The sequence below is a fragment of the Chiloscyllium punctatum genome, chromosome 44, assembly GCF_047496795.1.
Source record: "Chiloscyllium punctatum isolate Juve2018m chromosome 44, sChiPun1.3, whole genome shotgun sequence".
Classification (NCBI taxonomy): domain Eukaryota; kingdom Metazoa; phylum Chordata; class Chondrichthyes; order Orectolobiformes; family Hemiscylliidae; genus Chiloscyllium; species Chiloscyllium punctatum.
In genome coordinates, this window is record NC_092782.1 from 3,370,103 (window position 1) to 3,383,431 (window position 13,329).

Genomic DNA, 13,329 nt, shown 5'->3' on the forward strand with positions numbered 1-13,329 from the left:
TTATCCTTTCAGACCAATGTACAAGATTGTTGGGCTCGAACAGGTAGTAACACGATTCCAAATGGAACTCTCAGGAAGCAGCCTGCTCAGTATATATGAATATTGAAATGACAATGGATCAAAACAGAAAGATACTTAAAGATTTTTTAAAAATTTTAATTCCAAAACGTATTGTGAGTAAAAAGGAAAATAGCTCCAGAAATACTGTAGTTTTAGAGTTATTAACGATCTGTCAAAGTCCTGGATGAAAGCAATGAAATGTTGCACATATAATTTATCAGAATGACTTCAAATAGAAAGAGATTTAACATGAAGAGATACTGAGGTGGCTGGCTATCTCTCCCCTTTCAACAGGAAGCCACTTTTGGTACACGTCTGCTTTACCTGCCAGGGCTATGCTAACAAAAGGGTTAAAAAGCCCATTCAGATCCAGTCTGGTAGCTGTGTCCTTTAGGGATCAATCATTTTGGTCAGTAGTGGTTCAGCTGAATCATACTTGGTAATGGACATTGAATCCTGGACCAGTATCAAATAATCACAAGCGATTTATTGTGCAAACTCCTGAAATGGCCTGTAGTAACCAAATTTGACCCTGAAATATGTTCAACATACCTTCAGTTACTTTGAAGAAAGTATCCCAAAACTTTCAGCAGCACAAGCTGTCAAACACTGTTGCATTGCAATAAATCTGAGTGATAGTCTCCACTGATAGGATGCTGCTGTCAAGAATCATAGGTGCTTTGCTTCTTAAACACAGGAAGAGTAGTACATAACTTTCATTGTCTTGAGATGATGCCAGTCTGTACTGTTATGATCCACTTGGGAAAGTGCACTGAAACTTGAGTCCCACTCTCCCAGGGTCATCACAAAAGTTAAATATTTAATCAAATCTCTTCAAGTTCCCAATTTACTAGCCTTATCAACTCAGTTTAGCAGAAAACACTGACCAGGTTTTGCTACCTAATATTAGCTATTACAAATAAATCAGTTTGATCTCGAGGTAAACCAGTAAATGAGTTATCAAAATATAACTAACCCCATTCTGAAAACACTACACATACATTCAGACACAGATGGCTTAACGAACCTGGATGTAAAAAGTGTATAAACAAGTACTGGCAAAACACAGTTCAATAGTACCAGTCCACAGCATTCGATTAGGTGGTCCATTGGCTTCTTCCAAGGCATGCCATTCTCTGATCACCTTATTTCCAGATCCTTGCAGTTATTTTTCAAAGACACGGGGGTTGGCAGACTAATTGTACTGTCTTTCAGTTACTGGTTGGAGGCAAAAGCCAACAGGAACTTGCGGAGGAGAGTGGCTGGCTATTTTCCTGGCTTTAGTTATTCTAACCATGTTTTCAACCCCTAGACGCACACATATGCACAGACAATCAAAAAAACTTTGGTTTTATGGGTGGAGGGTAAGAAAATCTGGGAATGACAGTTTAATGGCATCAGTCCACAGAGATTGCTGGAATGGTTCTGTTGACTTGCTAGAATTTTCTGTTCTTTAATCTGTTTCCTCCAAGTTCCCTCATTTCTTTGCAGGAAGCACAGGGTGATTGATCCACGAATTGCAGAATCTCTGTTTCTGGTTTATGGCTACTATGTGCAATAACTGATGATGTAAAAAGACTGCTTTTTGTAAGGCTTCATGTATTTTATTGCAAAGGGGTAGATGGCCTCCCTACCCTTCCAGCATTTTTCACACCCCCCAGCAGGTTGAACTATCCAGGAACCAATCAGAAGGCTGTTGTCAGGGTGATGACCTTTGATATCCATGACTGTTCACAATTATGCAAACTAATCAGCTGCTTGTTGCTGGCTAAGTCTTACTCTGCATTCACCCGGTGCCAGGTCATCTACAAACAGCTTTCCCCCACCCCTACTGATTGACTGGAGCAGCAATGTAAATGAAATAACTCCACAGAGGGCAGTATCCTATCACCAAATCACCCTTTATTTCGATGCGGAGAGTCCTTCACATACTTCCAGCTTCCTCAGAGCCAGGTCTCAGAGTGAGCATAACCTCTGACACTCCCTTTTTATTTTATTTCATGATTGCATGTTTATGTATTTTAAAACGTTTTCTGCTTGTCCCTGATAGCCGCTCATTCAGGTTGGCAGGTTCCATCTCCATTGACTTTGGGAGACAACAGTGCCTCTGGCACTGGCAAGCTATTCAACCTGGTGGGGCACAGTCGCTAACGGCTGCCTGGTTTGCAGTATGTCGTGGCTGCTGTGTATTCCTCTCCCCTTTCTCAGGCCAAGCAATCACTGTTCATTCCTAACACCAGAATATCCAGAAGACAGAATTTTCAAAACAACAATTACCCCTGCACAAACTATATCATGGGAGAGGTAATGTTGGGATTCACTGCTCCCTTCTGCTGTAACCCTGCCATTATTTCTCATTGTTAAACACACACTCATACTCAGCTGGTGGCCTTGGGAAATCTCTCAACACTCTTGAAGAGACAGAAGTTCTGGTTTAAACAGCCACCAACTCCTTTAGCCAGCGTTCACCTCCCTCCCTGTGCTGGAGGTGACTGGGAATATGCCAAATCCCACCAGTTGCCCTCAGAGCCCCAATTCAGTGATGGGACATTCAGCAACACCCATGACACTCCCTTTTTAATCTGTCAGTTGGAGCCCCCTGATTGGATCAGATTAACAGCCACTCACATTCTGTGAGGTCCACCAAACTGGCCTTGTTACAATCACTACATCCCTCGCTTTCTGAGTCCAAGGACAGGAGCTGTTTTTTTTATATATAATTTCCTCCTGGGGAGTTTTAACACTGGGTCAGGTTCCTCCAACTTTCCTCTAATACGGGCAGCATGTATTAGGTCAGCTCTTGCACCAGGAGTGTCTTGGAAGAAATTCAATCTCCTGTTCATGCAGCAACATCCTCCATGTCCATCTCAGATTCCAAGGTTGCTTCAATGCCTAACAGAGAGGGAAAACTCACAGGTCTGGATTAGTTGGAAAAGAGGTCAAGCAGCTGGATACATTTTGTCCCGCAGTGCTTGTGAGCTTGCATCTTTCATATGGTCCACATGCTTGAACAAAACTATTGCACTACCCAGACTTTATATGTCACTGAACCTGACCTTATATTGACCGTGCCTCTTACCCATGCAGGGCTATTCCCGTGGTTCCTACACCGAACTTCATCCCCTGAAGTAAACGTCTCTGTGGCTCAGCAGAATCTTGCTTCTGGTATTTGCATTTCTGTTGCCATTTCACCCTCCCTTCCCAGGTATGGAAAGATCAAATTTAACCTGCTGCAGACTCTTCTCCTTCATTAGCAACACTGTTGGACTTATTCCTGTAGTTGCATGAGGGGTGCTCCTGTAATTAAAAAGGAATTGGGACAGTTTAGTATTGAGTAAAGCTCTAGGTTGTTTCTCTAATCCTGCCTTCAAAGTTTTGACTGCTCTTTCTGCCAAACTATTAGATGATTGATGGTATGGAGCTATCCTTCTATGATGAATACCATTCAATTTTAGGTAATACTCAAATTCCCTGACAATGCCCTGTTATCTTTAATTGACATTTCCGGGAGTTCGTGTATTGCAAAAGATACTTGCAGCTTTTCTATCATTGTTCCCATGTTTGATGAATGAGCTGTACACACATTCAACCACTTTGAGTGGGTTACCACAATGACTAAGAACATTGAGCCCATGAAAGGACTGTAATAGTGGATGTGTAATTGCGTCCAGGGATTACCCAGCCATTCCCACAACTGTGGGGGAGTTGATGCTGGTAATCCTTTTCCTAAGTGACACTGTGGACACTGCTCTACCAAAAGAGCTATGTCTGTATCCAATCCTGGCCACAGACATAACTTCTCATCAACATCTTCATTTTGGAAACCTCTGGATGACCCTGATAAAGTCCAGGCAGTATCTGGCTATAACGTTTGATTGGGACCTTCACTCTTGCTTCCAATAATAATATCTCATCCTCTACTATGATCTGGTCTCTCTGGGTCCAAATGGCTTTCAGTTCTAGTTGTAACAGCCCTTTGGTTTTCTCAGCTGTTTCAGTTTTGCCAGGACTGGATCTTTCTTCATCCAAAGTCTGATATTGTTACCTGTGACTAGAAGTGTGTCCAGAAAATTTAAAACCATTCTGGACTTTTCCAGTGTAAAATAACCTTTGACGTATCTGCCAGTGGGAGGTGGCTCAATGCATCCTTAGCCTCCTGGATGTTGTTCCACTTCTAATTATACACACTTAGTATTAGAGCCCACTGCTGAATTTAGCCTGAAGCTATGGATGATACTGCCTTGTCCTCTATAAGTAGACCTAACAAGAGTTTGTGGTCAATTAGTTATTATTACAGATTTACATCCGTAAAGATATTCCTGACACCAAATATGAGAACCAAACCTTCTTTCTTTATCTTGGCTTATTTACATTCTGCATTAGCTGAAGTCCTGGATGCATACGCTATTGGGCATTCTTCTCCATTGGCCCCTTATGAACTAACTCTACCCCAATGGTATATGGGGAGGCATTGCATGTTAATACCAGATCTGGCTTGGCATCATAGTTGCCAAGACCTGAGAGGATGATCACTATTTCCGTACTTCTAGCATGGCCAGGTGAATTGGCCATGCTAAATTGTCCATAGTGTTAGGTAAGGGGTAAATGTAGATGTAGATGTAGGGGTATGGGTGGGTTACGCTTCGGCGGGGCGGTGTGGACTTGTTGGGCTGAAGGGCCTGTTTCCACACTGTAAGTAATCTAATCTAATCTAATCTATTGCTTGGCGAGGTGACCATTTCCAAAGTTAACCTTTTTTCAGGAGTTGATGTAAAGGTGCCAGGATAGAGGCCAGGTAATGTATGAATTTTCCATAAGACTTCACTAGCCCAAGGAAAGACATAAGCTCTGGTACAAATGTGGGAGTCAGGGCACCTTTGATTGCCCTCACTTTATCATCCGAAGGGTGTAACCTGGCCTTGTCAACTCTGTAGCCCAAGTATGTCACTTCGGGTGCCTGGAATGTTCTTCCCTTCTAAGGCAGGTGCCTGCCTGGGAGAAACCTCTAAGAATTATTTCCAATTTCTCTTAGTGCTTCTAATTGGTCTTCTCTGTTATTAGCACATTATCTAGATAAATGGTAATCTGGTGTAGACCCTGTAAAATGTTCTCCATTGTCCATGAGAAATCCCTGACAATACCTTAATGGTGTCTCATATGTTGGTTCAAACCTTTGTGGGTACTAATTGTAGCATACTTCTGAGAATCCTCATCTAAGTGCAGTTGCAAGTATGCATACCTCATGTGAAGATCAGCCCTTTGTCAGCTTTGCTTAGAAATCTCTATGAAGAAAGTGAGGACTGCAGATGCCGGAGATCACAATCGAGAGCACGGTGCTGGAAAACCTCAGCAGCTCCATCAATATCTTAATGGATGTAAATTTGTAATAATAACTAATTGACCACTAACTCCTGCTAGGTCACGCAGCATCTGAGGAGCAGGAGAATCGGCATTCTGGGCATAAGCCCTTCATCTGGAATGAGACTTGTGGACCAGGGTGCTGAGAGATAAATGGGAGGGGGGTTGAGGCTAGGGGAAAGTAGCTGAGAATGTAATAGGTAGATGAAGATGGGGGAGAAGGTGATAGGTTGGAGAGGAGAATGGAGCAGATAGATGGGCAAGACGATGGACCGGTCAGGAGGGCAGTGTTGCTTTGAACTTGGATAAGATGGGGGAGGGGAAATGAGGAAACTGGTGAAATCCGCATTAATCCCATGGGGTTGCAGGGTCCAAAAGTGGAAGATGAGGCATTCTTTCTCCAGGCGTTCGGTGGTTCTAATCATGATATTAGATGTTTATCCAGCTGTGAAGAAGTTTATCCCTTGTTTAAAATCCCCACAAAGATGAACCAATCCATCAGGTTTCACATTCAGTATGACCAATGCTGCCCATTTCACAAACTGGACTGCTTTGATGATTCCTTTGCTTCCCAGCCTCCTGATTTCTGCCTCCACACTTGCCCAAAAGTTAAATGACACTGGGCAGAATGACAAAATCATGGAGTTGCTACCTGGTCAAGATGCAAATTGGCTTTCACTTCTTTGATGTTCCCTAGACCATCCTGAAACACTTCCGGGGATTTAATGATGACTTCATTCAGGCAATCATTTTCTTACCAAAAAATGTTGAGCCAATCTTGGTGAATCTTTCTCAATCAATTTTGCCCTATCAAGCTTGGACCTGAACCTTTTACTACAATCAGTGGTAACTGAACCAGCTGCTTTTCGTAAGAGTTTAAAACAGAAGTTGTACCCTTAATCTGTAAAGGTTCTCCATTATAAGTTCTCAGTTTAGCAAAGGTCTTGCACAAACTTAAGGGTTGGAGTCCAGAGCCAAATTTGTTAAAGACAGGTTCGGCGATCACTGAACTTACCGTGCTGGTATCGACCTCTATGGGAAGTGGATGACCATTTAAATGGATGTTTATTTTGCATGGTTCTGATTTGGATGCTGCTAAGCAACTTAGTTTCCAAATTTGGGTTTTCCAGGTTGTACACTCTCCTGGTTACTAGCCTTTGAGTTCTCTGATTAAATTTAGCTTCCGTGGGACTCTTTTACTGTCTCAAGTCTGCAACTTGCAGCGACTGCAATGGCTGTCATGCCTGGATCCCGAAGAAACTTTTATCCATTTGGCCGAGGCTTGGCTTTACTTTGGTTTATTTTGCTGTAATCCGACCTAGAGTCCTTTCAGTCTATGTCCTGAGTGAGGCTGTACAATTGCCTTTACTCAAGTGATGTTCCCCAAACACAGTTGGTCTGGTGAGGGTGTCCATTTCAATCAGAATACTCTGCAACTCATACGTTCCATTTGCTGCATTTTCTGATGATAAAGCCAGTTATAGCGACTGTTTGAAGGCCAGTTGCACTTCAGCTAGTGAGTGATTTTGCATGGTTATATCATTGATCTCATGTACCAAATAGTCTCTCAGCATCTTAAGGGCTAAACTAAAGTCACATGCCTCTGCCAATCATCGAAATCTAGTTAAAAATCCCAGTATGGATTTTCCTGGTTCGTGAATTGCAGAGTTAAACTGATTGCATCTCAGAATTAGAGGAGACTTAGGATCATAATAATCCTTCATCAAAACTATTAACTCTTGAAGGGTTTTAGTATCTGGTGCCTCAGTTAAAGTTCGGTTCCCGATAATCGAAAATGCTGTGGATCCACAAGCTCTCAGGAGAATTACTCATAGCTTTCCATCTGCCCCAATGTCATTTCCCAGCAAAAATAATGGTCTTTTTCCACACACTGGGCTCAGTCTTTGACAGCAGGATCTAATGCGTCAAGATTCCCAAATAATGACATGATGCTAGAAATGGTTAGCCCAACTCAAAGATGACTGTTGCAAGTGAATTTCTTCAGGAACATGCTTTTCTCTTGTCACCACTGAAAAAAAGCTACACAGAGGCTGGTCCACTGGTACCAAGTCACCCTTTGTTTACATGCGGAAAGTCCTTGACACCTATCCAACTTCCTCAGAGCCAGCTCTCAGAGCGAGCAGAACCTCTGACACTCCTGTTTATACTCTTGGCAGCCAGTGCTCCTTTATTGGCTCAGACTAATAGTCACAATGAATGAGTTCATATTCTATGATTTCCAGCTGACTGGCTTCATCACAATCACTGCAGTAAACACCACACACAAGTTTCAGTAACTTGTTTTTAAAAGTCGAACAACTCCTTCCACAATCCTTGGTTTTACAACAGCCTTTTTTCCATTTCAGTACATAAATAATACAGAAAATAAAATGATGTGGTCTATACAGCATAGAGGACCCTATGTAAGCATTCATTTGATGTAGCTCTCTGTCTCCTTGCAACTATTTTCTGTCTCATTTTATCTGACTTTCTGCATTTAATTTGTTGGTAAATTTAGTATTGTAACATCACTTGCAGTTTAGACTTTGGAACATGGGTGGGTGGAGATGGTTAGACAAAAGACAGCAGGTAAAAATGGATCAACTGTTCATTGAACAACAAGTAGACTTTGAGGTGGAGTTGGAGGTGTTTTAAATCAGCAATTATCTGGATATCTTGCTTTGAGACAGGAAAGATTGGTTTAATGGTTTCAGTTTTGTCAGCAGCTCTGATCTCTCACTATAAGGAATATTGGCTTCACCGGGACACTGAGAGAGAAATCAATGGACAGTATCTTGGAATCTAGAATAAATACATTAATCCCCCCACTGCTGGTGTGTTACCTGAAAACAGAGTGGGGATTGAAATTGCAAACTTATTAAATATTTCTTGCAAGTACATTTGCAGTTAAAGTAATGAGAGGTTAATGCACAAATTGCAATATTCATTCATGCAGAAAATGTTTTATTGATTTAAATTTGCTGTCAAACAAGAAAGTGAAAGGTTTCCAACATGCAAAAGAATACAATTCCACATTTTAAAGGGAGCAATTGGGAGGAAATCAAATTTCACAACATTATATCATTACCAAGTAAAACCAAGCAAATAGAAATTATGAAGAAAAATGTTTCAGCTTTTAACATCTACATTTGTTGCACAAATTATATCCAGTTGTAAGGATTTGAGATCACAACGTTAAGCGTTTTCACCTTCACAGATTTTGCATTTGCATGATTTGGCAGAAATGTAGGTGTATGTTTGAGATCCTTCAAAGGAGCATTTCAAACTTATTTGTTTTGCCACAGTTTTTTCCTCCTGGCAGCACTCACATGTTTGTTTCATGCCATTTGTTTTGGGATCAAATCTGAAAAACAACAAGATCATGCAAGTCAAATCTTATTATATTACCCATTTTATTCACAAAGCTATGAAACCATGATGGTGTCAAAGTAGTTACCCTGTGAGAAACACAAGAGAAACAAAAGAAAATAATATAAATTGTAGTAAGGAGCACATTAAAATTTCTCAAAATAATAGAAATTCAAAGCGCTCAATTGAATAAACTGGGCTTATAACTACCTACCAAATTTGATGGCTAGCATTATCATTGGATGATCATTACAAGTCTCACAAAATCATAAAACCATTAACACCCATCCATCCCACAGTTAGGTAATGCATTGGGTATAACAGGCATGAAGCATAGAGATTGTGGCTGTAAGAGCTGCTCCTTTTTTTGAGGTATTTTAGGTATTGGAGGTGATTTCCTTGAATTCCAGGAGCAGCAATTAATGTTTCATATGATGTTGCATTGTTTTGGAGCTTTGGGGGAAAAAAGATCAAAACAATGGCATTTTAAAAAGGGGTAAGACAGACAAAGGCAGTGACCACGTGGTCAGAGAAAGAAAGCTTCATTGCTGTCTGACACAGCAGTGAATCTGCACAATTACTGCCTTTACTGTTTGAGTTCAGGTGTTTCTGGACATCGGAGTGCATCGAGGAAAAATGAAAAAACAGCGAAGTTCACAGCTGACCTCGGAGGAGGCTGTGTGGGAGAGCTGACAGCACAGGAACAGATAGATATATGGTTTTTAAGTAAATCTACAATAGTGAGTAGCGTGGGTTCTTTCTTGATGATACCTTTTATTGCGATTCATCTCTTGATTACATTTTTAAAATATAAGTCATCAGTACTAAGTTAGCCTAGAGCAGTGTATTTTAGAGCGATAAGACGGTGCTATTTTCTGGGTCTGTTGATTGTGAAGGAGGAAAGATGGCTTTTAGTAGAGTGACGTATTCTTCTTGTTTGATATGGGAGTTTAGGGAGACTTTCCAAGCTTTTGATGATTATGTCTGCAGGATAGGTTGTGAATCCTATCAGATTACGTGGATCGATCAAAGCAGCAGTTAGATGCAATAAGGAATGTACAGGAGCTAGAGGGTGTAATGGATGACAGTTCTAGGAAGGGAGAGAAAAATGCATATAGAATCAAGTAGATGGGTTACAGCCAGGAAAGGTGGGAGGGGGGGCAGGTAGTGCAGGAGTCTCCTGTGACTATCCCCATCTCAAACAAGTGCACTGTTTCAGAAAATGTAGGGGGTGATGGACACTCAGGGGAATGTAGCACGAACAGCCACATTTCTGATATTGAGATTGGCTCTGATGTAATGAGGGGTATGTCAGATTCCAAGTGATCGATTGTGACAGGGGACTCTGGTCAGAGCCACAGACAGACGTTTCTGTGGCCAGCAGCAAAAAATCAGAATGGGGTGATGCCTCCCTGGTAACAGAGTCAAGGATATCTCAGAGAGGATGCAAAATGTTCTCAAGAGGGAGAGGGGCCAGCAGGAGATCATTGTACACATTGGAACTAATGACAGAGGAAGGGAAAAGGATGAGATCCTGAAGGGACAATACAGAAAGTTAGGCAGGAATTTAAAAAGGAAGTTCTCAGCAGTAGTAATATCTGGATTACTCCCGGTGTTACGAGCTAGTGAGGATAGAGCAGATCAATGCATGGCTGACGAGCTGGTGCATGGGAGAAAAATTCACATTTTTGGATCAGTGAAATCTCTTCTGAGGTAGAATTGACTTGTACAAGAAGGACAGATTGCGCCTAAATTGGAAGGGGACTAGTATATTGGCAGGGACATTTGCTAGAGCTGCTCAGAAGGATTTTAACTAGTAAATTGGAGAATGGGACTGAGGGAAATAGTGAGGAAAAAGATCAATCTGACAGTGGTAAAATTTGGAAAAGGAGTAAGTCAAACAGTCAGGGCAGGAAGGATCAAAGAGAAGAAGGGAGGACTGATGAATCAAACTGCATATATTCAATACAAGTGGCCTAAAAGGGAAGGCGGATGAACTCAGGACATGGTTAGGAACATGGGACTGGGATTTCATAGCAATTACAGAAACATGGCTCAGGGATGGGCAGGACTGGCAGATTAATGTTCCAGGATACAAATGCTACAGGAAAGATAGAAAGGGGAGGTAAGAGAGGAGGGGGAATGGTGTTTTGATAAGGGATAGCGTTACAGCTGTGCTGAGGGAGGATATTTCCAGATTTCATCCAGGGAAGCTATTTGGGTGGAACTGAGAAATAAGAAAGGGATGATCACCTTATTGGAATTGTATTGTAGACACCCCAATAGACAGCAGGAAACTGACAAACAAATTTGTAAGGAGATCTCAGTTATCTGTAAGAATAATGAGGTGATTATGGTGGGGGATTTTAATGTTCCAAACATAGACTGGGACTGCCACAGTGTTAAGGATTTAGATGGAGAGGAATTTGTTGAGTGTGTACAAGAAAATTTTCTGATTCAGTATGTGGATGTACCTACTAGAGAAGGTGCAAAACTTGACCTACTCTTGGGAAATAAGGCAGGGCAGGTGACTGAAGTGTCAGTGGGGGAGCACTCTGGGGCCAGCGACCATAATTCTATTAGATTTAAAATAATGGTGGAAAAGGATAGATTGGATCTAATTTTGATGATATTAGGCAAAAATGTTCAAAAGCTGATTGGGGGTAGATGTTTGCAGGTAACGAGGCAACTGGAAAATGGGAAGCCTTCAAAAATGAGATAATGTTAGTCCAGAGGCAATATATTCCTGTTAAGGTGAAAGGAAAGGCTAGTAGGTGGAGGGAATGCTGGATGACTGGAGAAACTGAGGGTTTGGTTAAGGAAAATAAGGAAGCATAGATCAGGTATAGACAGCAGAGATTGAGTGAATCCTTAGAAGAGTGTAATGGCAGTAGGAGGGTAAAAAGGGATATGAGTTAGCTTTGGCAAATAGGGATAAGGAGAGTCCAAAGGGATCTTATGAATATATTAAGGACAAAAGAGTAACTAGAGAGAGAATAGGGCCCCTCAAAGATTAGCACGGCAACTTATGTGTGGGACCGCAGAAGATGGGGGAAATACTAATCAAGTATTTTGCACGGTGTTTACTGTGGAGAAGGACATGGAAGATATAAAACATGGAGAAGTAGATGGTGACATCTTGAAAAATGTCCATTACACAGAGGAGTGCTGGATGTCTAAAAATGCATAAAAGTGGATAAATCCCCAGGACCTGATCAGGTGTACCCGAGAACTCTGTGGGAAGCTAGAGAAGTGATTGCTCGGCGTCCCTTGCTGAGACATTTGTATCATCAATAGTCACAGGTGAGGTGCCAGAAGACTGAAGGTTGGCTAATGTGGTGCCACTGTTTAAGAAGGGTGGTATGGACAAGCCAGGGAACTATAGACCAGTGAACCCAACGTTGGTGATGAGCAAGTTGTTGGAGGGAATCCTGAGGGACAGGATGTACCTGTATTTGGAAAGGCAAGGACTGATTAGGGATAGTCAACATGACTTTGTGCTGAGGAAATCATGTCTCACAAACTTGATTGAGTTTTTTGAAGAGGTAACAAAGAAGATTGATGAGGGCAGATTGGTGGACTTGTTCTACATGGACTTCAGTAAGGCATTCGACAAGTTTCCCCATGGGATACTGGTTAGCAAGATTAGATCTCATGGAATACAGGGAGAACTAGCCACTTGGATACAGAACTGGCTCAAAGGTAGAAGACAGAGGGTAGTGGTGGAGGGTTGTTTTTCAGACTGGAAGCTGTGACCAGTGGTGTGCCTTAAGGATCGGTGCTGGGTCCACTGCTAATTGTTATTTATATAAATTATTTGGATATTAACATAGGAGTTATAGTTAGGAAGTTTGCAGACGACACCAATTTTGTAGGTGGAATGGACAGTCAAGAAGGTTACTTCAGAATACAATAGGATCTTGATCAGATGGGCCTATAGGCTGAGGAGTGGCAGATGGAGTTTAACTTAGATAAATGTGAGGTGTTGTATTTTGGAAAAACAAATCAGAGCAGGACTTTTATACTGAACGGTAAAGGCTGAACAAAGAGACATTGGAGTGCAGGTTCATAGCTCCTTGAAAGTAGAGTCACATTTGATAGAATAATGAAGAAGGCATTTAGTATGCTTTCCTTTCTTGGTCAAAGCATTGAGCGTAAGAGTTGGGAGGTCTTGTTGCAACTGTACAGGACATTGGTTAGGTCACTTTTGGAATATTGTGTGCAATTTTGGTCTCCCTTCTATTCGAAGGATGTTGTGAAACGTGAAAGGGTTCAGATAAGATTTGCAAGGATGTTACCATGGTTGGAGGATTTGAGCTATAGGGAGAGGGTGAATAGGCTGCAGCTGTTTTCAGTGGAGCATTGGAGGTTGAGAGGTGACCATATAGAGGTTTACAAAATTATGAGGGGCATGGATAGGGTAAATAGACAGGGTCTTTTCCCTGGGGTCGGGGAGTCCAGAACTAGAGGGCATAAGTTTAGGGTGAGAGGAGAAAGATATAAAAGGGACCTAACAGGCAATGTTTTCACATTTAGGGTGGT

The 13,329-nt window shown here is 41.7% G+C and overlaps 1 protein-coding gene across 1 annotated transcript in view; it reads right to left on the reverse strand.

The window, feature by feature from the left end:
- Positions 1 to 8,378: 8,378 nt before the first annotated feature.
- The window catches only part of LOC140466591 (uncharacterized), a 119,837-nt gene continuing 114,886 nt past the window's right edge, over positions 8,379 to 13,329 (reverse strand). Inside the window, 1 exon segment of the mRNA XM_072562043.1 lies at positions 8,379 to 8,782. Coding sequence (XP_072418144.1) covers positions 8,614 to 8,782 — 169 coding nt within the window. The 3' untranslated portion in view covers positions 8,379 to 8,613.